The sequence below is a fragment of the Mustela putorius genome, unplaced genomic scaffold (genome assembly GCF_011764305.1).
Source record: "Mustela putorius furo isolate JIRA1106 unplaced genomic scaffold, ASM1176430v1.1 tig00000460_pilon_pilon_pilon, whole genome shotgun sequence".
Taxonomy (NCBI): domain Eukaryota; kingdom Metazoa; phylum Chordata; class Mammalia; order Carnivora; family Mustelidae; genus Mustela; species Mustela putorius.
Genome location: NW_025421389.1, coordinates 14560830 through 14584795, shown reverse-complemented (window position 1 = coordinate 14584795; position 23966 = coordinate 14560830). Strand labels below are relative to the sequence as shown.

Genomic DNA, 23966 nt, shown 5'->3' with positions numbered 1-23966 from the left:
CTGTTTTCTATAGTGGTTGTATCAGTTTATGCGCCCACCAGCAGTATACAAGGTTACCCCCTTTTCCACATCCTTGGTAGCATTTGCTATCTCTTGTTTTTTCTAGCAGGTATGAGGTGATATCTCACTGTGATTTTGATTTGTCTTCCCCTAATGATTACTGATGTTGAGCACTTTTTCATGTACGTGTTGGCCATCTGAATATCTCTGAAATACCTATTAAGGTCCTTTGCCCATTTTTTTTTTAAGATTTTATTTATTTATTTGACAGAGATCACAAGTAGGCAGAGAGGCAGGCAGAGAGAGAAGGAAGCAGGCTCCCTGCCGAGCAGAGAGCCGGATGCAGGACTCGATCCCAGGACCCTGAGATCATGCCCTCAGTTGAAGGCAGCAGTTTAACCCACTGAGCCACCCAGGCACCCACCCCCTTTGCCCATTTTTAATCAGACTATTTGGGGGGTTTGTTACTGGGTTGTAGGAGTTCCTTATATAGGTTGGCTGTTAATCCCCTGTGTTAATACATGGCTTGCAAATATTTTCTCCCATTCCATAGGTCGCCTTTTCATGTTGCTGATGGTTTCTTTTGCTATATATATACTCTTCCATTCTTACAGCTTGTCAGGTTTTTGCTTCAGACATAACTTTTAGGAAACTACAGTCTCAGTACTCCTGGATAGTTCAGTTGATGCTCTCTGGTGTTTTGTTTTTGGTTCTTTTTCTCTGTGTGACGTAGGTAAGTTTCTGTGCCTCTCTTTTCCATTAGTAAGATGGAGGTAAGAATGCAGACACTACAGTACATGAGGAAAGCAGTATTATATATGGAATGCTTACTTTGTGACAAATGGTATACTAAGTGCTGTACATGTTCTTACTCATTACCCTTTTGTTGTATGTACTCTTATTTCTCTATTTCAAGTTCAAGAAGGGTTAAGTAACTTGTTCAAGGTCACCCACCTAGAATTGGCAATGCTAAAATTCAAACCCAGGCTGTTTAGATCCAGAATCTGTTCTTAAGCACTGAGATATCTCCTGGAACCCTTTGCCTTGGTACAGTAGGAACCTTTCTTCCTATGGATCAATAATACTTTTTATACTAACCATCCATTTCCCTAAGGCTTGTGGAGAAGATTCACAGGTGACATTCTTTTTTTTTTTTTTTTTTTTTTAAAAGATTTTATTTATTAATTTGACAGAGAGAAATCACAAGTAGACAGAGAGGCAGCCAGAGAGAGAGAGAGAGGGAAGCAGGCTCTCTGCCGAGCAGAGAGCCCGATGCGGGACTCGATCCCAGGACTCTGAGATCATGACCTGAGCCGAAGGCAGCGGCTTAACCCACTGAGCCACCCAGGCGCCCCTACACAGGTGACATTCTAAGAGAGATAACCTCAGTTGCTGGTGGTGTCAGTATTTATGGACCTTGGTAGTATGGTTGACTTCTCATAGATAGGTTTTGGAGGTTTGTAATTTTGCAACTGTAGGTCAAGAAGATAGCATGTTAGTTCTGATAAAGTTGCTACTTTCTAGGTCTGTGCTGTCTGATAGAAATATAATGGGAACCACATACGTTGTTTAAATTTCTATTAGTCACATCAAAATAAGTAAAAAGAAACTAAGAAATGAATTTTAGTAATTCAACTGAATATATCTAAAACATCATTATTTAACCATGATATTTTACTTGTCTTGTTCTGTTTTTGGACAAGTTTTTAGAAATCCAGTGTGTACTTTATACTTAACAGCCCATCTTAATTTGGATTAGCCGCCTTTTTTTTTTTTTTTTAAAGATTTTTATTTATTTGTTTGAGAGAGAGGGAGGAAGGGAGACAGAGCACAAGCAGGGACAGGACAGTGGGAGAGGGAGAAGAAGACTCCCTACTGAGCAGGGAGCCCGATATGGGGCTCGATCCCAGGATTTCAGGATCGTGACTTGAGCAGAAGGCAGATGCTTAACTGAGCCACCTAGGTGCTCCTGGACTGGCCATTTTTCAAGTTTCAGTAGCTACATGTGGCTGATAGATAAAGTTACTATATTGGACAGCTCAGACCAACTAATACCTGGGAGTAATTTCTAGTGTGACTTAAGTTTGGACCAATAGCTTTCAGAAGTCTTAATAATCTATAGGAAATGTAAATTTTGAGGGGAAAAATTTTACCCCCACATTGTGTTTCCTATTTTAAAAGATTAGCCATTTCTCATTATAAAAATGTTTTGAGGGATTTTCTTAGAAGTAGTGGCTTTTTCACATGTCCCCTCATTATGTTGTACACATAAAACTAATATTGTATGTCAACTGTACTTAAAAAATAAAAAAGGAAGGAAATAAATAATAGTTTTTATTAGGTAATTTAGCTCCAGCAAACTTTGTGACACAGCCGTTCTCTTTCTGCTTTTTTGTAGACATCAACAAGTTTTTGTGGATGGTCCGGATTGGAGGGAGCACAGATACAGGCAAACATATTAAGGAACACGATTATTATACTCCAACTGGGGAATTCCGTGTGGACCGTGAGGGTTCTCCAGTGCTGCTCAACTGCCTTATGTACAAGATGTGTTACTACCGCTTTGGACAAGTCTACACAGAAGCCAGTGAGTGATGCATAATAACATTAGTAAGAACAGTAATGTTAATATGTATAGTTTTTTTCATAGGCCAGGCACTGCTCTGAGTGCTTTACATCTGTTAACTTGTTTGACCTTTACAACAACCCAAAACATAGATAACTAATATTATTTCCATTTTATGTATGAGGAATTTGAGGAAGGAACTTAACCTGTCCCAAATCATGGAACTAGTGGCAGAATTAGGTTAAACTCAGGCAGTCTAGCTCTAGATTCTGTGATTTTTACCATTATATTTCACTGTGTCTCAGTAAAAGGTATTGCAGTGGAGAGAGGAATGAAGGGGGGATACAGTGATATAAAGGATTTCTCATTTCTTTCAATAAATGCCCAGAGAGTAATCTGATTAGTTTAAGTCTTTGCTTTTGATTTTAGTTCCTTGTTTCTGTACTAGGGACAATACCTGAAGTGGATGCAGGCCTTTGACTTCTGTTTGGTTCTTCTCTGATGCATGGAAGGGTGACTAGTGTAACACAGAGGCTTCTGGATAGCAGTCCTCAGGAATGGAAGGGCTGGAAATCAGCCCCCTGTATTTTTTTTTTTTTAAGGTTTTATTTATTCATTTAACAGAGAGGGAGAGTACAAGCAGGAAAAGCACCAGGCAGAGTGGGAGGGGGAAGCAAGCTCTCCGTCGAGCCAGGAGCCAGATAGGGGACTATATCCTAGGACGTTGGGATCACGACCCGAGCCGAAGGCAGCTGCTTAATGAACTGAGCCACCCAGGTGTTCCATTTTTTTTTTTTTTTTTAACAATTTTACTTAATTGACAGACAGAGATCACAAGTAGGCAGCAGCAGGATGGGTGTGTTTGTGTGTGTGTGTGTGTGTGTGTGTGTGTGTATGTGTGTGTAGTGGGAAGCAGGCTCCCTGCTGAGCAGAGAGCCAGATGCAGGGCTTGATCCCAGGACCCTGAGATCATCACCTGAGCCGAAGGCAGAGGCTTAACCCACTGACCCATCCAGGTGCCTCAAACCCCTGTCTTTTAGAAAACAGTTTCCATGGACTTTTTTAAGCATCAGTTTGGAGAGGACTTGAGTCAGGGTAACACTTGATTTGTTCTAACTACCTGAGGTCTTTTTATGTAGGCCCTACTCTCTAAACAAACTTCAGGCTGAGAAATAACATTCCAGTTAGTAGATGATTTACCAAATTGATTTATTCTTTCCTTAGGAAATCAGCACTGTAGAAAGAAGTGTTTCTCCTTATATTTGTCCCTTTCTAGAGCGTCCACCAGGCTTTGACCGTGTCCGGAATGCTGAGATTGGGAATAAAGACTTTGAACTTGATGTCCTGGAGGAAGCATATACCACAGAACACTGGCTAGTCAGGATATATAAGGTGAGCAGATGCTACACTGAAAAAGCAACTCATGTTTAGGGACTGGTTCTAGTCTTAAAAATGGGCCACATATTTTTAATATAGGGACATTTCTAAAGTCAAAAAAGTAGCTTACAACTCAGAATGTTATTATTTTTATTTTAGATTGTGCTTCAAGAGTAGACACCCTAATCTGCTATCATTTTAGTTGTGGTTACAGTGATATTTTTCTAGTTGGGGCTATACTGCTGTACTTGATCTGTTTTTGCGATTATCCGGCCTGGCGGGGGGAAAAAAGGAAGTGTGTGTGTGTTGTGTGTGTGTACATGCATGCGTATGTGTATGTATATGCGTGTACACTACATTTTCTTCTCTCCCACTAAATAATTATGGCATAGAGTCACCCCGAAGTGTGTTACATCTCTTACATAAGAAAAGATTGAGAACCCTTGATGTATTTGGCAGGTAGATCATTTAAACTGCTCCTTAGTACTCCAAAAGGCTAAGCATGAGAGTAGCTGATTTCAAACCAGCACTCACTTAGTCACAAAGCCAAATCAGGCAGCAGAACCCAACTCAGGGACGCTCTTCCAATCTGACTTGATTTTAAATATAAAAATGACATCTTTATATTGCAGGTAAAGGACCTGGATAATCGAGGCTTGTCACGGACATAACTGTTACGTCCACCTCTGTCTGATATGCTTCGCACTGAGCGTCACATTTAGGACGCTGAAGATGTTTTTTTAAAATATGCAGTTTATAACAACAGAGCACGATGGGATTAGTATTGTCTGAAAGTTTTGCCCTGGGCAGTATGGGCTGGGCCAAATGGAGTGATTTTTATAATTCTGAGCAGGTTACCAAATGAAATGTCATGGCTTTACTTTGGTCAATTAAAGGGGGGACCTTTTTTTTTTTAAAATGTGCCTTATTTGTTTTGACTTATGACTGATTTGAGAAAGGCAGAAATTTGTGCTGGGCTGGTAGAAGGACAGAAAGTAAATCTCATCCATGCTTTTAGTTCCCTAAATGAGCCATATGAGGGCATTCTGTCTCTATCAAATCAGGAACACTATCAAAGAGTAGCTCAGATCCCACTTGTACAAACAGTTTTGTCATTTCAAAAATTGCAGCACCTAACACAATGTCTTGCATATAGTGGGTGTTCAGTAAGCTTATTAAATGAATAAATGTTTGTGGAACCAGAGGAGTACAATTTCTGGGCAGGAAAGTCAGTTGTGTTGCCATCTTGTCTCTGAACATCTCTTTTCCTTAGAGGCTCTTTGCTTTTATGAGGAACAGAAGGTGGCTAGCCACACATGATCTCACTAGTATTCTTTGGGACTGGCTAGGGTTTTTTTTTTGTTTTTGTTTTCGAGCAAGGATAAATTAAGTGAGACTCAATAACTTGGTGTTTTGAAGACTCAAGGCAGACAGTGAAATTGTTCTCATAGAGAAGATGAAACGTCTCCAATATTATGTATAGAATTTGATGGTCAGGTGCTTTTGAATCAGCTGAAATATAATCATACATTTCTATTTGAAATCCAGCTTTTCAGTACTCTTATCTATGATACAGTAAATGCCTCTTTGCTCATTTCCTTTAGCTTATATGCTAAATCTCTTGTGATTATTTAAAGGTGAGCTGCTCTCTTAGTCTCATCTAAATATATGGCCCATGTTGTTATTATATACCGCTAATAAATTCAATGACCTGGTTTTGAAGCTCTTGCAAATAAGCTATAAATTAGGGGGAGGAATTGCTAGTACCGAGTACCTGGAGATAGTGCTAGCATTACTTCAGTAAAGGAGAAGAGAAACTTAAAAACATTTTAACTCAAAGCACAGTAGTTCCATCAATATTCAATGTCCGGACAAATAGCCTTATATTTGTCAGCAGGGCACTGTATATATTTTACAATATAAGACATGTATCAGTGATGTATATAAACCCTAAGTCATTAAAAATATAAGGTAACTATTCAGTGTTACCTGTTTTAAAAAACAGGAGCAATTACATGACTTTTAGATAAGTCATAATGTTGCCCCCAAAGGGTATGCTCAGGTATTCTTGTATACCCAGGAACCTTAAGCTTCCAAATCAATTTATATACTAAGTGTTTGACCTGTGGATGAGATTTAGATTGGTGTTCAGATGTAATTTACTATACAGAAATATATTACTTGTTTTAATATATAGAGTTTCTCCCTAGTGGAAGAGGTTATTCTGAGCTTGTTTTGTTTTAACCAATATGAGCAATACCAGGTAAAAACTGTTAAAGTGATCTCCTCGGAAGCATATACGGGATAATCACTACAGTTGTTAGTCTTATGATTTTAATATTGTTGCCTTTTAGGTTACATGAAGCTATGGTTTTTAAAAATTTACTTTTCACTTTATTGTTCTAGTGTACTTAGTGTAAGAAAAATCACATAGTTCTAAAAAAGCAACAACACTTTTCCACCCCGCCCAGAGACAGCCACTTTCAACTCTGCTGATTTTCATATTACTTACCTCCATATCATTAAATAACTTGCTTTATTTTGCTATGTGTTGGTTTTTCAGTTTTAGGTATCATCTGGTGGTGTGGAAATTGAGGGTGTCACTCTTTGTCCAGTCTGTGATTCCTGTGGACACACATATTCTTACCATCTTACGCTTCTGTCACAGTTAAGATTTATATTAGATCAGTATTTTTTACTTTATGGTTTTCCACAACTAGGCCATGTGGTTTTTCTTTCTTTTTTTTTTTTCAGGCATTACTTTTTGGGGGAGGGTTTTTTTGTTTTTTTTTTTTTCATTTGTGTTTTGTACTTGATGCTCATTTCTCCCCAAACTCTCCTTCATTTGTACAATCATCCTTTCAATGTGTTCAGACTTGTTAGGTGTTCATTCTTAGAGGGTCTTCTGTTTTGATATGTTCTAGTCTGGACTGGTTTACATTCTAGATTTGCTACCTAACCAGTTGGGTTGGTGTATCCTTTCACTGTCATATTGTGTTAATCTTCTAACTTCGTTCTTATCATCTTTACCTACCTTCCTGAGGAAAAAAACATGTGGGAGAGAAATTTCTTGAAATCTTGCATATCTCTTGTCATACTCAGTTGATAGGTTAGCTATGTACAGAGTTCCAGGTTGGGAATAACTTTTTCTTAGAATTAAAGATACTGGTCCCTTGTTTTCTGTCTTCTAAATGTTGTTGAGAATTGCAGTGCTATTCTTTGCTTCTTTTCAAAAATATTTGAGATAGAGAACGAGAGCATGGAGCCATGGAGCCAGGGGACAGGGATAGGAAGAGCAGGCTCCCAACTGAGCAGGACCCTTGCTTGGATCATGACCTGAGCTAAAGGCAGACCAACTAAGCCACCCTGGCACCCCTGCAGTGCTATTCTGATTCTTAAATTTTTTTGTATGTGTACATTCCTCTAACTCCCACCCCAGACCTGTTAAGATTCTATGTAATGTTTTGAAATTTTACCAATGATGCACTTGGGAATGGGTCATCCATTGTGCTGGGTACTTAAAATTATGGCAGATCAAGTTCTTCAGTTCTGGGAAATTTTAATTGTGTATTCCCGCAACTTCTCCTTCTGAAAATTAAGGTACTTGGATGTTGGACTTACTGGGTTAGTCTCCTGATAGTCTATATTTACTCTTCTGTTTTCCGCCTTTATCCTTTCTTCTGGGATATTTTCTAAACTTTTTTCTAACCTATTTAGTTTCCTTTTTTTTCTGCTGTCACTTTTTTATGGTCCAAAAGCTTTAAAAAAAATTCCTTTGTTTTAATATCTATCATATTAAAGACCTTTTCAAATTCTTGTTTGTCTGCTCTTCTTAGATAGTGGGACCCAAAAAGTGGATTGGAAGTTCTGTTTGGGGTGGGCCTCACTAAACATCGGCCTCTCCCCTGTGATCTGGTTGAGTTTCATATTGTTACATAGGAATGTATTTCTGTTGTTACATAATTATTTACATAGGGAATCCCTGATATTGGTATTATTTAGATCTTTTATATAGGTAAGATTTCCTCAAGAAGACTTGTATATCCTCTTAGGGATATAAGCCCAGCTAGCAGGTTTCTGGGAGTATGGTGGGGCAAGAAGGCTTTGTCGTTCAGCCTTCAGTACTTGTTCAGCCTTCAGTACCTAAACTTAATACCTTTGTTTTCAGTAGGGTAATTAGCCTTTAACTATGCCTGATGCTCTCCAGTTAGGATAGGGTTTACCCTCTCAAGTCTTACACCAGCTTTGGGGAGGAGCAGTTCCTTGGGTGCACAAAGGAGGGAGGGGTTCCCAGGTTCCTTACTGTAGACTTCTTACATAGTCTTTCAACCTATCCTCTTTTTAGCTCCACCTTCACCTCCACATTCAGTTACCTAGAGTCACTAATCCAACCTGAGCCTTCTGGGAGTTCTGTAAATCAAGTTGCTTTCCTTTCTTATTGCTGGCTTTTAAGATTCATCTTTTAAGTTATTATTCATTTGAAACTTCTCATTTCCAAAACTTTATTTTTCATACTCCATCTTGTGGGTTATTGCCTTTTACAAATTTACTATTTTTATTATTAAATTGCTTTTTTTTTTTTTTTTAAAGATTTTATTTATTTATTTGACAGAGAGAGATCACAAGTAGGCAGAGAGGCAGGCAGAGAGAGAGAGGAGGAAACAAGCTCCCTGCTGAGCAGAGAGCCCGACGCGGGACTCGATCCCAGGACCCTGAGATCATGACCTGAGCCGAAGGCAGCGGCCTAACCCACTGAGCCACCCAGGCGCCCATTAAATTGCTTTTTAAATATTTACTATTCTCTAGTAAGGTTTGAGAAGGGAAGAGAGGCTATTGTGTGCACTAATTCTCTCACATGCTATCTTTTTATTGGTGTTCTGCCCTAAATCTGTATACATTATTCTTTTTTCAGGCTAAGATACCTTCATTCTACTCAGACACAGGAACTGTGCAGGTCCTCCTCTTCCTTACTTTATATTTTTGTAGCATACAATGTGAAAATGAGAGAAAACAGTAAATGACCTGGAAAATTTACTTTATTACATGAAGCCTAGTGTTGACATCATGGTTAAAAACCTCTCCAGTAAGCACTCTGAAGAGCTCTGGCCTTGCTTTTTTTGTCCCTGACTTTGCTTCAAAACAAACATGTGCTTTTTTGGAAACATGTACACTCATTTTATTCTGTTACTAGTATCACAATCAAGAGCTTTATACTCAAGGAAGTGGCCCAATTTTAAGAACCGGAGAGCTTAATGGAGATGATCTTGCCTGCACCTTGAGTTCCCAGTCTAGTTTACTGTCAAGGGTGGGGAGGATACCTAGGTTTTCCACATTGTTTTGTTCTTAGCCAGGTCCCTTTCCCCAGAATTTTCTTTCCCATTTAAACTGGTTACTCTGCGTTTAAAATCTGCATCGTAAAATGAAGCAAACAGTCCTCTGCCTCCACCTGTCCTTATATTAAGAATGAGGAAAGCAGGTATGGCGATGCTGCTCCCACAAAAAGCTTGGGGTAAGTTATGGTCTAGGACCCCGGAAACAAGGCAAAACTAGTTATCCTGGCACGCCCTCACGCTACGAAAAGAGTAGCTTGCTTCAGCTGGATGTCTTCCACCCACACTGCAGCGCGGCCAGTCTTTTTTGGGTGCTTCTCGCTCCCGCCATAAAGTTAACATTTTTCACAGGATCGGTCCGGAACAGCTGGTCTACTTTTCAGCTCTAGCCTGAGCCGTACCGCATTTTAAAGTTTCAGAAGCAGCACGTCTGAGTACGATTCGCACAATGCTGCCCGGCCGCTAGGCAAAGGGCAGGGGGGTGTGCAGGTCCAGAGTAGCGGGGAGGGCACACGAGGACCCCGCAGCTCAGTTTGCTGGCGTCCGAGGGGGCTTCGACTCCGCCCAGGAGCGCGAGGCCCCCCGCCCCCGGCAGCGGCCCACGCACCAGATACCTGCTAGCATTTGGCCGCAGAGATCCTTCGCGCTGATGCGCTCGACGGTTCTTAAACTTCTCCAGCCCGGATCTCCCCTCGATTCCAAACTAAGCCCGGGGGGCCGGCTTACGCATTGCGGGCAACCTCCCAACGCCGGAAGCCCATTATGGCCACCCTTTAAAGCGGCAGGACGAAGGGACGCGCGCTCTCCTCCTTTACGGCACGGGTGCGCGCGTTTGCGACAGCGTGACGCCGGCAGAGTTTTGGCGGGAAAAGCGCAGCATTTGGATTCCTGTGGTGGCGGCCCAAGGACGGCCTGGTGAGGAGGGGCGGCCGGTAGGGTGGGAAAGGAGCCTGTAGAAGGAGTTCGGGGTCTACATTAGTTGGGAGGGGCATGGCGAGAGGAAGTTATCGGTGACTAGCGAAGGGGATCGGAGAGACTCGCGCTGAGGGGCGGTTTCGGAGGGTGGAAAGGTGTGGGACCAGGGGGGGTCCCGTTGTGTGGGGATTGGAGAGACTACTCCTCTGTGGGCTTGAGACCCCGGAGGTTTGGGTGCCGGCGGCCTCGAGTGCCTGCCAGCCCTTCCTTCCGCTTCTTGGGGCAGTTTGGCCCCGCCCCAGTCTCCTCCCGGCCTTTGGGGCGGTGTGGGGGGTGGGAATTGGAGCTGAGCGCGGGGGGAGGAGGGGCTGCAGGCGTCGGAGTTAAACTCTGTCGGTCTCCACTAGCTCGCGGCCCCTCACCCGCCTCACCCCCAGCCCGTCCGTAGTCATTCCCATCAAAGCATTTGTGTCCCCGACTCCTCAACAGAGCCGCTGCTTTTTCTCAGAGGTCTGAGGAAGGCAGTTTCTGCTTCGTTCTGCGTGGGAATGGGGATGGTGATTTCCACCACAGAATGCCAGAATTTAGAATACTTGCTCGCCTTGGATAAAAGCCTTGGATAAAATACGGGCGAGGTGTAAGGGGAAACCAAACTGTTATATTGAGGGGTCATGGCAGGTGGTTGAAGCTTATTCTCATCCCCGTCTTTTCTGGGTTCCTGCCTTTGACAGCCGTGGTCCGTGGTGGAGTCATGGCAGTGCCCTTTGTGGAAGACTGGGACTTGGTGCAAACCCTGGGAGAAGGTGCCTATGGAGAGTGAGTTTGAGTCCTTTCTCCTTGCCTTCACACTTGCTTTTTAGTTTTCTCCCTGTTCTGAGAACATACTCGTTGTTCTGGAATGGTTTATTCTAACACAGTGGCATCTTAGAGAACAGATCTTGGCGTTTGAACTCTTAGAGCCGCACCATCTTTTGTAAGAATGAATCCCCCATACCTTTTTAAAAAACATTTTCTCTGTAAAGAGCTGGAAGGGACCTGTGAAGTCGCTTTCTCCCCCCACATATTCCTTCCTGGGGTTTAAGCATAGTGGTTAAATGAGCAAATGAACAGACTCTGGAGTCAGACTGCCCGGTTTCAAATCTTCGTTCATCACATACTAACATACTGGTTTGTGTTCTTAGGCAAACTTCTTAGAGGCATGTCTCTGTTTTCCTCAGCTCTAAGATGAAAATAATAGTACCTACCCCTTAGAACAGTTACCACAGACATATATAGTATGAGGTTAATAAATATTAGGTAGTGTTATTAAAATTAAATGAATAGAGCATTTGTATATGTGATGTGGCATGGAATTACTGTTACTCCATTTTAATTTATTTTTTCTTTAAAAAAATTATTTATTCTACAGAGAGAGAGAGAGTGCACAAGCAGGGGGAGCTGCAGGCAGGCAGGCAGAGGGAGAGGGAGAGGGAGAAGCAGGCTACCTGCCAAGCAAGGTGCCTGATGTGGGGCTTGATCCCAGGACTCTGGGATCATGACCTGAGCTAAAGGCAGCCACCTAACTGAGCCACCCAGGTGCCCTGTTTTTCAAGTATGTATTAAATAATCTTTGGATGTACAACATAATGACTTCTTTAGAGCATTAGTCATCATACTTCACATTTCAGAAAGGAGTAGTTTCTGTAGAGAACATGGCAGAAACCATTTTCTTGGTTTCTACTGAGTAGAGAAAGTAATGAAGATAAAATTGTTGATTCATATTTAATCTTTTGAAGTTTTCAAAGAAATAGAATTCAAATGTCTTCCTTTTCCTTTTGAGGGTTCAACTTGCTGTGAATAGAAGAACTGAAGAAGCAGTTGCAGTCAAGATTGTAGACATGAAGCGTGCCGTAGACTGTCCAGAAAATATTAAGAAAGAGATCTGTATCAATAAAATGCTAAATCATGAGAATGTGGTGAAATTTTATGGTCACAGGAGAGAAGGCAATATCCAGTATCTATTTCTGGAGTACTGTAGTGGAGGAGAACTTTTTGACAGAATAGGTAGGGAAATAAGCTTTATAATAACTATTTTTACCAAATAAGTTTCTAAGTTTGTTTTTTCATCTTGAGTGCGATTTGGTCATTGTCCATTCAGAACTGCTTATGCAACAGTGAAATTGGAGTAAGTTTTCTTGTTTTTTGCAAGTTATATTAGCACATTAAAGCGTATATGGAATCATTAAGGAAAACTTTCCCCCCAATTTGTGTATGTGATTTTGACTAGAATTGCTGTTTTGTAGAGTTTAACAATGATAAACTAATCTCACAGATAAGTATCATTAGTGCAACGTATTATTTACCTACGCAGCAATTCTTTTTGTAGACATTTCAGTTACATGAAATCGTATACATTTATAGAGCCAAAATAATAGCGTGTTGTTATATTCATTTATTTAAGTGAAATTAGCTTGAGAATTTTCTAGGATTGCTTTGCCTATATTTAGTAAATTCTGTACTTGTTCCTTCAGTGTTCTATGTAAATTTGAAGACTTGATATTGCAGAACACTGAGAAGTACATAAGATTAATATTATGTGGATCTAAATTTAATATTTAAAGCTATTGTGTTCATATTTAAAAACTGATTATTAGATTCTCTAGTATGTATCTCAGGAGAGAGTTCAGTGTAAAAGAAATCAAAGAGATAAAGAGGGAGATCAAAATATAAAAAGATAACTGACAGTAGGACATTTCTTAATCAAACTGTATTTCCTGAAAGAATTTTGCAGGCATTCATGGCTTTGTAGTATGAGTGAGTGTATGAAATTTCATTTTGTTGTTAAATATTTGGTGAAATTAGTTTATATTTGCCCAGGCTAACACTTTGGCAATTACATTTCAGGGGCGGGGAAAATATTTTTATAGCATTTAGAAGAAATTGGGGGAGAACTTGAAAGATACCAAATAAATGATGGTTAGTGTAAGATAAGCAGAGGCTTTCAAGGTATAGCTTCCATTCTTAATTTGGGTAGCAGTTTGTTGTTTTCTTTGAAACTTTCCTGTGATGTTAATTTATTTTTGCCACATAACAGATGGGGAAATGTAAGTTACTAAGTATTGTATGAGCCAGTGGACACCAGAGTCTTTTAATTGTTACTGTAAGATTCTGTTTGCCAGAATACCATCACAAAAGTCTAACCTTAGAATTAGACTTTGTGGTTGATGCCTGATTATGTTTACCTGACAAACTAACTTTCATAATTAATTCTGATAGAGCCAGACATAGGCATGCCTGAACAAGATGCTCAGAGGTTCTTCCATCAACTCATGGCGGGGGTGGTAGGTACAGTTGTCTCTTTTCCTTTTGCTTAAAATTATTATGAATGAAGTAAGTTACCAAATTTTGGTGTGCTTCCTTCTGTTTCTCTTTTAGGTTTATCTGCATGGTATTGGGATAACTCACAGGGATATTAAGCCAGAAAATCTCCTATTGGATGAAAGGGGTAAGTTCAGCTTTTTGTCACTGCTGCCTAAATTGTTTTATTTTATTTTAAATTTTTTAAAAAAGATTTTATTTATTTATCTGCCAGAGAGAGAATACAAGCAGGGAAAGCAGCAGGCAAAGAGAGAACCAGGCTCCCTGCTGAGCAAGGAGCCCCATGTGGGGCTCGATTCCAGGAGCTTGGGATCATGACCTGAGCTGAAGGCAGCCGCTTAACTGACTGAGCCCTCCAGACATCCCTGCCTAAATTATTTTAATCCACATAAGGCAGGCTGAAGCTTTTGCATTTTTGAAATTTTAGGGCAGAAAATCTGAAAAGTCGAGGAAGTTTGAGAAACTCAGTATATTTCGATTTCACAAGTACTTCCTAATATAGTTATGGAGGAGATAGAGAAATCTAACCTAGATGCAAGGGTAGCTCATTAAATAAATAGCTGTACGAATAGTCTTAAACAACTTTTCAATGAATTAATAAAGGAAAGTTTCTGTTGGAATACCCTGGACTTTTAGCCTTAACCTTTTGTTCTTTTTATTTATTTAGTTTGTTCGTTTCAAGTTTTTTTTAAAATTCCAGTTGGTTAACATATAGAGTAATAGTAGTTTCAGGAATAGAATTTAGTGATTCATCACTTATATATGACACCCAGTGCTCATCACAAGTGCCATCCTTAATACCCATCTGCTTGCCCACCTCCCCTCCAGCAAATCTCAGTTTGTTCTCTATAGTTAAGATTCTGTTTTAAATTTTGCCTCTCTCCCCACGCCCATGTTCATCTGTTTCTTTTCTTAAATTCTACATATGGGTGAAATCATATGGTATTTGTCTGTGACTGACTTATTTCACTTGGCTAAGTCACTGAGTCACTAAGCAGAGCTAAGTCATTAGCTCTATCCATGTCATTGCAAATGGCAAGATTCCATTCTTTTTTATGGCTGAGTAATATTCATATATATATGAATATTCATATATATATGTACAGCTTCTTTATCCATTCATCAGTTGGTGGACACTTGGGATCTTTATATAATTTCGCTATTGCTGATAATGCTGCTGTCAACATAAGGGTGCATGTGTCCTTTCAAATTGGTATTTTTGTATCCTTTGGGTAATTACCTAGTAGTGTAGTTGCTGGGTTGTAGGGTGGTTCTGTTTTTATTCTTTCTTTAAATTTTTAAATTATTTTTTATTTTTTTAAATTTTTTAAAAGATTATATTTATTTAGGGACGCCTGGGTGGCTCAGTTGGTTAAGCAGCTGCCTTCGGCTCGGGTCATGATCCCAGCGTCCTGGGATCGAGTCCCACATCGGGCTCCTTGCTCCGCAGGGAGCCTGCTTCTCCCTCTGCCTCTGCCTTCCACTCTGTCTGCCTGTGCTCGCTCTCACTCTCTCTCTCTTACAAATAAATAAATAAAATCTTTAAAAAAAAAAAAAAAAAAAAAGATTATATTTATTTATTTGACAGAGTGAGATCACAAGTAGGCAGAGAGGCAGGCAGAGAGAGAGGAGGAAGCAGGCTCCCTGCTTAGCAGAAAGCTGGATGCAGAACTTGATCCCAGGACCCTGAGATCATGACCGGAGCCGAAGGCAGTGGCTTAACACACTGAGTTGCCCAGGTGCCCCTATTCTTTTTTTAAAAGATTTTATTTATTTATGTATTTATCAGAGAGCAAGTGAGAGTGGGTGTGCGAACGGAGAGAAGCAAGCCAACTCCATGCTGAGTGTGGCGCCCGAGTTGGGGCTTGATCTCAGAACCCTGAGGTCATGACCTGAGTGGGCTCTTGATTGAGAGTGGGAGGCTTAACCAACTGCACCACCAAGGCACCGCAGGGCAGTTCTATTTTTAACCTTTTAGGGAACCTTCATAATTGTTCTCCAGAGTGGCTGCAATCAGTTTACATTCCCACCAACAGTGCAAGGGGGTTCCCCTTTCTCTGCATCCTCACCAACATCTGTTGTTTCCTTTGTTGTTGACAGGTATGAAGTGATACCTCATTGTACTTTTGACTTGAATTTTTCTGATGATCACTCATGTTGAGCATCTTTTTGTATGTCTGTTAGCCATCTGTATATCTTTGAAAAATGTCTATTCACATCTTCTGCCCATTTCTTAACTGGATTATTTGTTTATTGGGGGATGAGTTTGATAACTTCCTCATAGATCTTGGATATTAACCCTTTATCAGATATGTCATTTCCAGATATCTTCTTCCATTCCAAAGGTGCTATTTATTTAGTTTTGTTGATCGTTTCCTTTGCTGTAAAGAAGCTTTCTGTCTTGATGGAATCCCAATAGTTCATTTTTGCTTTTGTTTTCCTTGCTTCCAGAGATGTATCTAGTAAGAAGTTGCTACTGCAAATGTCAGAGAGGTTGCTGCACGTGTTCCTCTCTAGGATTTTGATGGTTTCTTGTCTCATGTTTAGCTTAGGTCTTTAATCAATTTTTTTTAAAAGATTTTACTTATTTATTTGACAGAGAGAGAGTGCATGTGAGCATAAGCAGGTGGAGCATTAGGCAGAGGGAGAGGGAGAGGCAGGCTCCCCGTTGAGCAGAGAGCCTAATGTGGGCCCCAATTCCAGGACCCTGGGATCATGACCTAAGCTGAAGGTAGACGCTTAACTGACTAAGCCATCAGGTGCTCCTATTCTTTCAGCTATTTTGAATTTATTTTTTTTAAATTTTTTATTTTTAATAAACATATAATATATTTATTTTTATCCCCTGGGGTACAGGTATGTGAATCACCAGGTTTACACACTTCACAGCACTCACCATAGCACATACCCTCCCCAATGTCCATAACCCCGCCCCCTTCTCTCAACCCCCCTCCCTCCAGTTGAATTTATCTTTGTGTATAGTGTAAGAAAGTAGTCTATTTTCTTTCTTTCTTTCTTTTTTTTTTTTTTAATTTAAGAGAGGGAGAGAGTGTGAGGTGGGAAGAGGCAGACAGAGAGGAAGAGAGAAACTCATGCAGACTCCATGCTGAGTGCAGTGATCTCATGACCTGAGCCAAAACCAAGAGTTCGATGTTCAATGGACAATGCTACCCAGAATCCCTAGATTCATTCCTTTGAATGTTGCTGTCCAGTTTTTGTTGAAGAGACCGTCTTTTTTTCATTGGATATTCTTTCCTGCTTGTTGAAGATTAGTTGACCCAATAGTAGTGGGTCCATCTCTAAATTTTCTATTCTATTCCATTGGTTTTTATGTATCTGAGTTTGTGCCGTACCATATTGTCTTAATGATTACAGCTTTGTAAGATAGCTTAAAGTCCAGAATTGTGATGCCTCCAGCTTTGCTTTTCTTTTTTAAGATAGCTTTGGCTATTCGGGTCTTTTGTGGTTCCATACAAATTTTAGGATTATTTATTCTAGCTCTGTTTAAAATTCTAGTGGTATTTTGACAGGGATTGCATTAAATGTGTAGATTGCTTTGGAGAGTGTAGAAATTTTAACAATGTTTGTTCTTCTAATCCATGAACATGGAATGTTTTTCCATTTCTTTATGTCCTCTTCAATTTTCATAAGTGTTTTATAATTTTCAGAGTACAGATCTTTTGCCTCTTTGGTTAGTTTTCTTCCTAGGTATCTTACGGGTTTTGGTACAATCAATTCCTTGATTTCTCTTTCTGTTGCTGCTTTATGGGTGTATAGAAATCCAACAAATTTAAAAAGAAAAGAAAAGAAAAGAAAAGAAATCCAACAAATTTCCATACATTGATTTTGTATCCTGCAACTATACTGAATTTGTGTTATCAGTTCTAGCAATTTTTTGGTGGAATCTTTTGGGTTTCTACAGAGTATCATGTCATTTGCAAATAGTGAAAGATTGACTTCTTCCTTGCTAATTTGGATGCCTTTATTTCTTTTAGTTGTCTGATTGCTGAGGCTAGGATTTCCAGTATTATGTTAAATAACAGTAGGAGTGGCCATCCTTGTCTGTAGATCTACATCTGTAGATGTAGATGTAGTTCCTGACTAAAGAGGAAAAGCTCTCAGTTTTTTTCCCACTGAGGATAATATTAGCTTTTTTAATATGGCCTTTTGAATATGGCTTTAATGATGTTGGCAGTATGTTCCCTCTATCCCTACTTTGCTGGGGATTTTTATCAAGAATGGACGCTGAATTTTGTCACATGCTTTTTCTGCATCTATTGTGAGGATCATATGCTGGTTATCCTTTCTTTTATTAGTGTGGTGTATTATGTTGATTGATTTATGAATACTGAACCTTGCAACCCAGGAACAAATTCCACTTCATTGGGGTGAATGATTCTTTTAATACACTGTTGGATTCGATTTGCTGTATTTTGTTGAGAATTTTTGCCTTCATGTTTATCAGGGATATTGACCTGTAGTTCTCTTTTTTAGTGGGTCTTTGTCTGATTTTAGAATGAAAATAAGGTGGTCTCATAGAATGAGTTTGGGAGTTTTCCTTCCATTTCTATTTTTTGGAACAGTTTGAGTGGAATAAGTATTAACTCTCCTTTAAATATTTGGTAGAATTCCCCTGGGAAGCCATCTGGTCCCAGACTTTTGTTTTTTGGGAGAGTTTGGTTATTGATTCAATGTCTTTGCTGGTTATTGGTGTAAGTTTTCTATTTCTTCCAGTTTAGGTTTGGTAGTTTATATGTTTTTAGGAATTTATCTGTTTTTTCCAGATTTCCCAATTTGTTATATAATTTTTCATAGTATTCTAATTATTGATATTTCTGTGGTGTTGGTTGTAATCTGTCTTTTCTAATTCTCATTATTCATTTAGATCCTTTTCTTTTCTTTTTGGTAAGTTTGGCTAGGAGTTTATTAATTTTATTCTTTCAAAGAACCAGCTCCTGTTTTCATTGATTTGTTCTGCTGGGGTGTTTTTGTTTGTTTCTGTATCATTTATTTCTTCTCTAATCTTTTTTATTTCCTTTCTTTTGCTGCCTTTAGGCTTCATTTGTTCTTTTTCTAGCTCCTTTAGGTGTAAGGTTAGGTTGCTCTTGTGAGATTTTTCTTGCTTGTTGAGGTAGGCCTGTATTGCTGTATACTTCCCTCTTAAGTCTGCTCTTGCTGCATCCCAAAGGCTTATTTGTGTTTTTTGTTGTTGTTGTTGTTGTTTTTTTTAAAGATTTTATTTATTTTATTTGACAGAGAGAGAGATCACAAGTAGGCAGAGAGGCAGGCAGAGACAGAGGGGGAAGCAGGCTCCCTGCTGAGCAGAGGGCCTGATGTGGGGCTCGATCCCAGGACACCGAGATCATGGCCTGAGCTGAAGGCAGCGGCTTAATCCACTGCGCCACCCAGGCGCCCCATTATTTGTGTTTTATTATCATTTGTTTCCATGTGTTTTTTTATTCTTTAATCTCCTGGTTGACCCATTCATTCTTTAGTAGGGTGTTTTTTAATCTCCATGTATTTGTGGTCTTTCCAAATTGTTTTTGTGGTTCACTTCAGGTTTCAAAGTGTTGTGGTCAGATAATATACACGTGTGATCTCAGTCTCTTTGTATTTGTATTTGTGACCCAGTGTGTAGTAAGTTCTGGAGAATGTCCCATGCCCTTGAAAGGAATGTGTATTCTGCTGCTTTAAGATGAAATGTTCTGAATGTATCTGTTAAGTCCATTTGGGCCAGTGTGTCATTCAAAGCCATTGTTTCCTTGTTGATTTTCTGCTTAGATGATCTGACCATTGCTGTAAGTGGAGTGTTAAAGTCCCTTGCTATATTACTGTATTATTATCAATGTGTTCCTTTATGTTTGTTATTGTTTTACATATTGAGTGCTCTCAAGTTGGGGGCATAAATGTTTATACTTGTTAGGTCCTCTTGTTGGGTAGACCCCTTTATTATGATATAGTGCCCTTCTTCAACTCTTGTTACAGTCTTTGGCTTAAAATCTCATTTGGCTCAGGGCACCTGGGTGGCTTAATTGGTTAAGCATCTGACTCTTGATCTTAGCTCAGGTTTTGATCTCAGGGCTGTGAGTTCAAGCCCCATTTTGGTCTTCAGGCTGGGTGTGGAGCCTACTTTCAAAAATAAACAAAACAAAATCTCATTTGTCTGACATAAGTATTGCTACTCCACCTTTCTTTTGACTTCCATTAACATGATAAATGATTTTCTGTCCCTTCGATTTCTTTTTTATTTCTAAGATTTTATTTATTTGACAGGGAGAGACATAGCCAGAGAGGGAACACAAGCAGGGGGGAAGGGAGAGGGAGAAGCATGCTTCCTGCTGAACAGGGAGCTGATACGGGGCTCAATCCCAGGATTCTGGGATCATAACCTGAGCAGAAGGCAGATGCTTAAGCACTGAGCCACCCAGGTGCCTCTGTCCCTTCAGTTTCAATCTGCAGGTGTTTGTAGGCAGCATATCCATTCTGTCTTTTTTTTTTTTTTTTTTTTAAGATTTTTATTTATTTATTTGACAGACAGAGATCACAAGTAGGCAAAGAGGCAGGCAGAAAGAGGAGGAAGCAGGCTCCTCGCTGAGCAGAGAGCCCGACGTGGGACCTGATCCCAGGACCCTGGGATCATGACCTGAGCCGAAGGCAGAGGCTTTAACCCACTTAGCCACCCAGGCGTCCCCCATTATGTCTTTTTTATCCATTCTGACACCCTGTGTTTTTTGATTGGAGCATTTAGTCCATTTTCATTCAGGGTAATTATTGATAGATATGAACTTAGTTCCATTGTATTACCTATAAAGTTGTTTTCTGGAGATTTTCTCTGTTCCTTTCTAGTCTTTATTGTTTTTTGTCTTTCCCACTCAAAGAGTTTCCTTTACTATTTATTGCATGCCCATTTATGTGGTCATAAACTCCTTTAGTTTTTGTTTGTCTGGGAAATTCTGTATCTCTCCTCCTATTCTGAATGACAACCTTGCTGGCTAAAGTATTCTTGGCTACATATTTTTCCCATTCAGTATGTTGAATATATCATGTCACTTTCTTCTGGCCTCCTAAGTTTCTGTGGGAGAATTCTGCTGCTAACCTTATTTGTCTTACTTTATGGATTACTTTAGGGATTTCTTTTGTCTTTCTGCTTTTAGGATTTATTCCCTTCTCTCTATATTTGCAGATTTAACTGTGTTATGTCTTGGTATTGACCTGCTTTTGTTGATTTTGATGAGCTCTCTCTCTGCCTCCTGGATCTGGGTGTCTGTTTCCTTCCCCAGATCAGGGAAATTTTTATTTCATTTCCCTATTATTACCTCAAATAAATGTTCTGTTCCCTTTTTTTTTTTTAATTTATTTGTCAGAGAGAGAGCGAGCGAGAGCAAGCATAGGCAGACAGAGTGGAAGGCAGAGTCAGAGGGAGAAGCAGGCTCCCTGCGGAGCAAGGAGCCCGATGTGGGACTCGATCCCAGGATGCTGGGATCATGACCTGAGCTGAAGGCAGTTGCTTAACCAACTGAGCCACCCAGGCGTCCTGTTCTGTTCCCTTTTTACTCTCTTCTTTTGGGACTCTTATGATACAAATATTATGTTTGATGGAGTCACTGAGTTCTCTCCTTCTACATTTGGGATATATTTTTCTTTCCCTCTTCTTTTCAGCTTCATTGTTTTTCATAATTTATCTTTTGTATCACTTATTTATTCCTCTAATTCTTCCATTCTTGTGGTCATTACATCCAGTTGGTTTCAAATCTCAGTTACTACATTTGTCATTTTGGCCTGACTAGTTTTTAGATGTTTTATCTCTGAGGTAAGAGACTCCCTTGTGTCTTCTGTGCCTTTCTCAAGTCCAGCTGATATTCTTATGATTGTTGCTTTAAGTTCAGGCATATTTTTACCTGTTTCAATTAGTTCCCTGCCTATGACCTTTTCTTATTCTTTCTTTTGGGATGAGTTCCTCAATCTTTACATTTTGTCTAGATCTCTCTTTTCTTCTCTGTGTTAGGAAAGCCCATTATGTTTCCCGCTTCTGAGATTAATGGCTTTATAAGAAGAGATCCTATACTTTCCAGGGCCTGGTGCTTTAGGAAGTATCTCTGAGGTATGTTGTGTGCTTTCTGTGGCTGTATTTTGATTGCTCTTTCCTTTGGGTCAGTCCTCTGTAGTTTCTCTTGCCTGCAGTGGGGAGTGTTTGGACCTTGGCTAGAGTGTGCTGAGTTTGACCTAGGTATGTTTTGGTCTGCTTGTTAAAAGGCACCAGATGCTGTTTCCACTAGTGCTGAAGCTCTGCAGAACATTCTAGTCAGTAAACTTGGTGCATGTGGGGGATTTGTGCTGGTCTTCTGAGGGAGGGGCTTGCTGCACCGTTCTTAGGCACACTTGTCTGAGAAAAGCAGCACCTTCAGAGCACAGGGTGGGTGAGGCTTGTTGTAAGCAGTTCAGGCCACCAGTGCTGGTGCTGTGCTGCTTACCAAAGTTAGTTTATGCTGAGGGGCAGGAGAGAGAAATGGCACCAGCCCCCTCCCTCATTTCTGGAGGGGAGAGTTCATACCCGCCACTGTCCAGGAAGCCCTTCCAGAAGAGCATGTGTCCCAGGCATCCCACAGATCCGTTCCTTCACCTTGTCTGTGTCTGGGCTGTCTGCCCGCTGGCATTGCAGTGCACCTGTGTTCTATCCCAGGTAGGCTGGCTGAGTTTTAAAATTCCAAACTTTAGGGACCTGGCATGGCATGGACCTATGCTGGTCCTCTGGGGGAGGGTATCACTGTGCTGGATTTGATGCAGGTTTGTCCCAGAAGGGCAGTCACACCAAAGCACAGGGCATGGAGTTTGGAATAAAGTGCTGCAAAGAGCCCGTGTCCATGTTAGTTGTCCTCAGCAGGTGTCTCAGCACCTAGACTGAGGGGCAGAGGAGGGAAATGATGCCCACTGGCTCTTTTGTTCCTAGAGAGCCAATGCCAGCTCTCCTCAATGGCACCAAGAAGGGGAACTGTCTCCCATTATGTACCAGGAATTCTCAGCTCACACCATCTGCTTCCAGGTTATCTGCCCTCCTTCTCCCTGGGAGCACTGCAGCACCTTTAGGGCTCCACACCAGCCATGCTGCATACCTCTAAAACTCCAGTCTTCGGCCTCACTGGTCATTAAAAACTCACAAAAATCAACCCTTCTTGTTTTTCCCAGTCAGGCTTTGGGGAAGCGTTTTTCCATGTCTGATCTCCCATGTGCTCTTCTCTCTCTGTCACCCCTCTCTTTTACCAGGGCTCCCTCCTCTCTGCAGAACTGCAGTCCCCAGATCTCATCTCCCCAGATCACATCTCCGTACCTCCTACCTTCCAGAATGTGGCCTCTCTCCTTCTAATTTTTGAGTTTGTTCTGTCAGTCCTTAGATTGATTTCTGGGTATTCAGCATGAATTGATATTTATCTTGCTATGTTCGAAGGATAAAGCAAGCCTACGGTCATCTTACTCTGCTGTTCAGCTCCATCCTGTTTGTTCTTTTTAACCTGTGACTTGCATGGAGATGCAGAGAGTTTAGGTATATTTCATGGATGTCATAAAAACTGAGAGGGAATGGATGGTGAAAGTATTAGCTTATTGAGTCAGGATCAGAAAAGATGACAGAGGGGTGGTTGTATGGCTCATTTGGTTGAACATCTCACTCTTGTTTTTGGCTCAGGTCATGATCTCAGCGTCGTGGGATTGAACCCCACAGAAGGCTCTGTGCTCAGTGGGGAATCTGCTTAAGATTCTTTTCCTCTCCTTCTCTCCCTCCCCTTCTTGTGCTCTTGCTCTCTCTCTAACATAAATTATAAAAAAATGACAAACATCAGCAGCATGAGGCAGTATTTTTTTTTTTTTAAAGATTTTATTTATTTATTTGACAGAGAGAGATTACAAGTAGGCAGAGACGCAGGCAGAGAGAGAGAGAGGGAGAGGAGGAAGCAGGCTCCCTGCTGATCAGAGAGCCCAATGCGGGACTCGATCGCGGGACCCTGAGATCATGACCTGAACCGAAGGCAGAGGCTTAACCCACTGAGCCACCCAGGCCCCCGAGGCAGTGATTTTTGTGTTTTTTTGTTTGTTTGTTTAATGCTCGTTTAATGCATTCGAATAGTTTAATGCTCGTTTAATGCATTAGACTTGCAAATAGTAGATTTTCAGAAATATTTATGGAATGAATGTATACAGCAGGCCAGAGAGGTGAGTTGAGTTTAACAGGTTGTTTTCCAGTACAGAAATATTTGAAGTCCAGGATAAATACATTTGAATGGTATTCTCTTTGGTAGCAAAACAGTTTAAAAAAAAATTTACTAGACAGCAGACTTCCTATTAGTTACCTTTGCAATGCAGTCATGAGAAAAATAAGGTGGTATTGTTGAGAATGAGGAAGATAGCAGTCCAGTACTGCTTTGTTGAGG

The 23966-nt window shown here is 40.5% G+C and overlaps 2 protein-coding genes and 1 long non-coding RNA gene across 4 annotated transcripts in view; 2 read left to right on the top strand and 1 right to left on the bottom strand.

Annotated features, from left to right (window-relative positions):
* Positions 1 to 4862, top strand: part of STT3A (STT3 oligosaccharyltransferase complex catalytic subunit A) — a 29020-nt gene extending 24158 nt beyond the window's left edge. The window contains exons 16-18 of the mRNA XM_004750183.3: positions 2399 to 2587; positions 3843 to 3958; positions 4576 to 4862. Of these exons, the coding sequence (XP_004750240.1) occupies positions 2399 to 2587; positions 3843 to 3958; positions 4576 to 4614 (344 nt within the window). The 3' untranslated portion in view covers positions 4615 to 4862. The remainder of the gene's footprint in view (positions 1 to 2398; positions 2588 to 3842; positions 3959 to 4575) is intronic.
* On the bottom strand, positions 376 to 10023 carry LOC106005569. Of its 2 annotated transcripts, XR_006606883.1 has the most exons (3): positions 9888 to 10023; positions 6456 to 6568; positions 376 to 788 (listed from the first exon to the last, which is right to left on the bottom strand). It is a non-coding gene; the product is annotated as an uncharacterized LOC106005569 (long non-coding RNA). The 2 variants fall into 2 exon arrangements; XR_001179018.2 differs by lacking the exon at positions 376 to 788 and having other exon boundaries at positions 3759 to 6568.
* Positions 10024 to 10085: 62 nt separating this feature from the next.
* The window catches only part of CHEK1 (checkpoint kinase 1), a 31801-nt gene continuing 17920 nt past the window's right edge, over positions 10086 to 23966 (top strand). The window contains exons 1-5 of the mRNA XM_004750182.3: positions 10086 to 10188; positions 10920 to 11004; positions 12008 to 12231; positions 13444 to 13508; positions 13603 to 13672. Coding sequence (XP_004750239.1) covers positions 10940 to 11004; positions 12008 to 12231; positions 13444 to 13508; positions 13603 to 13672 — 424 coding nt within the window. The 5' untranslated portion in view covers positions 10086 to 10188; positions 10920 to 10939. The remainder of the gene's footprint in view (positions 10189 to 10919; positions 11005 to 12007; positions 12232 to 13443; positions 13509 to 13602; positions 13673 to 23966) is intronic.